Source organism: Sinocyclocheilus anshuiensis, unplaced genomic scaffold (assembly GCF_001515605.1).
Source record: "Sinocyclocheilus anshuiensis isolate Anshui unplaced genomic scaffold, SAMN03320099.WGS_v1.1 scaffold392, whole genome shotgun sequence".
In the NCBI taxonomy this organism is placed as follows: domain Eukaryota; kingdom Metazoa; phylum Chordata; class Actinopteri; order Cypriniformes; family Cyprinidae; genus Sinocyclocheilus; species Sinocyclocheilus anshuiensis.
Genome location: NW_015557091.1, coordinates 2,317,089 through 2,318,703, shown reverse-complemented (window position 1 = coordinate 2,318,703; position 1,615 = coordinate 2,317,089). Strand labels below are relative to the sequence as shown.

The window sequence follows — 1,615 nt, the reverse complement described above, 5'->3', positions numbered from 1 at the left end:
AAAAAAAAAAAACAGCTGTGGATCATCCAGGTAACAACACAGTATTAAGAATCAAGCGTATGTAATTATTTTTATAAATTGATCAATTTAATTTGCTACTATTTTCTCTTGTGGACTATATGTAAACATCTTTTATGTGAATTATCTTATTCAGGTCAGTGTATGTGTATGTGAACTTTTGACCACAATTGTGTGTGTGTGTGTGTATATATAAAATATATCAATATATGTCAAGAGTTCATACAGTGATAGCAGCACCACAGTAGTGCATAGTCTTTGTATTATGTATCAGTAACATGCATATCAAATTATTATGAGCCATGGCATGTAATTTGTGGATGAAAAGTAATCATGAGATTAATTAGAGCTAAAAATAAAGGTTGTCATGTATCAGATCACACTGCTCATTAGAGTCTGTAATATAAAGCTTCTGCTTATACACAGGATGTTAAAATAGCATTTCTGGGCCTCAGAAAAATCGATCTAATTTGTAAAAGTGGCTCATCTTTATGGCTCTTGATGCCAATTTTGTCACCAGTGGCCTGTTAGAGGCCTATCAAAAATGTAGTCTAAATAAAATCATATGAAATTAACTTTTATGCGAATAAATATCTTGATAATGTACATCATTCATATACAAATAAATATATAAAAATGTATTTTATTTAATGTACAAAATGTAATAATGTTCCAACATTATGGAAAATGTCACTGAAAATGACAGAAAAGCCCCTGAAATTCATAATGTTGGGTCAAAAAATGCCTGTATATATATATATATATATATATATATAGCCAACTTTTAACTATTAATGTTTTATTTTTGTTTTATTTTTGAACTTAATTCACACCAGCCACCCCAAAAAAATCCCCATCACAGACCAATGCTGATTGTTGCAGCATCTTAAAAAAACGCTTGAAACTTGTTCTAATAAAACGAGCACAGTCAGTGTAACATGAACTTAGGCAGAAGATGTTAGGTTTTCATTTCAGGAAGTGAATCAGAATCAACAGAACAAACAAACAAAAACAATAGAAGAATCGCGGAGCTCAGCGTCCTGGCTGCCATTTGCGGCGCCATCTTGAGATCCACAAGTGAAGGAGATGGTCTGGACTTACCAGGATAGCAGGAGCCCTCAGAGGCCAGAAAGATGGGTCTCTGCTGGGTACAGGCTGCTTGTTTCAGATAGCACTCGTTCTGATAGGTGTCTCCGTTTGTACCACACACAGGGACGTAGTTCTTAGAGCACTGCGGCAAACACAATACATGTGAGAGGCTTCTCAGATACAGCGAGGAAATTGGTGGTTTCGAATGCAGTATTGAGTTCAGCCACTTCTGATTTTGCACATTAATATGTTTGAGATGGCTCATTGATCAACGAGGGGGAAAATGAATGCAGGTAAATGCTAAAGCATTGATCGGTATTATAATTTGAGTGATTTCCTGAAGCACAATCACAGAAAATTCACCATGTTCAAGATTTTTTCTTAGCGGATCAAGAGTGGACAGAAGCCATCAAACCAACAATAAGTCCATGATATGCTGTGATCTAAAGGAATAGTTCACCTAAAAATTAAAATTGGCTGAGAATGTACTCATCCGCAGGCCATCCAA

At 35.2% G+C, this 1,615-nt stretch overlaps 1 protein-coding gene across 1 annotated transcript in view; it reads right to left on the bottom strand.

The window, feature by feature from the left end:
* Positions 1–1,615, bottom strand: part of LOC107677140 (tomoregulin-1-like) — a 25,455-nt gene that overhangs the window by 11,102 nt on the left and 12,738 nt on the right. The window contains exon 3 of the mRNA XM_016471926.1: positions 1,120–1,249. Within this exon, the coding sequence (XP_016327412.1) occupies positions 1,120–1,249 (130 nt within the window). The remainder of the gene's footprint in view (positions 1–1,119; positions 1,250–1,615) is intronic.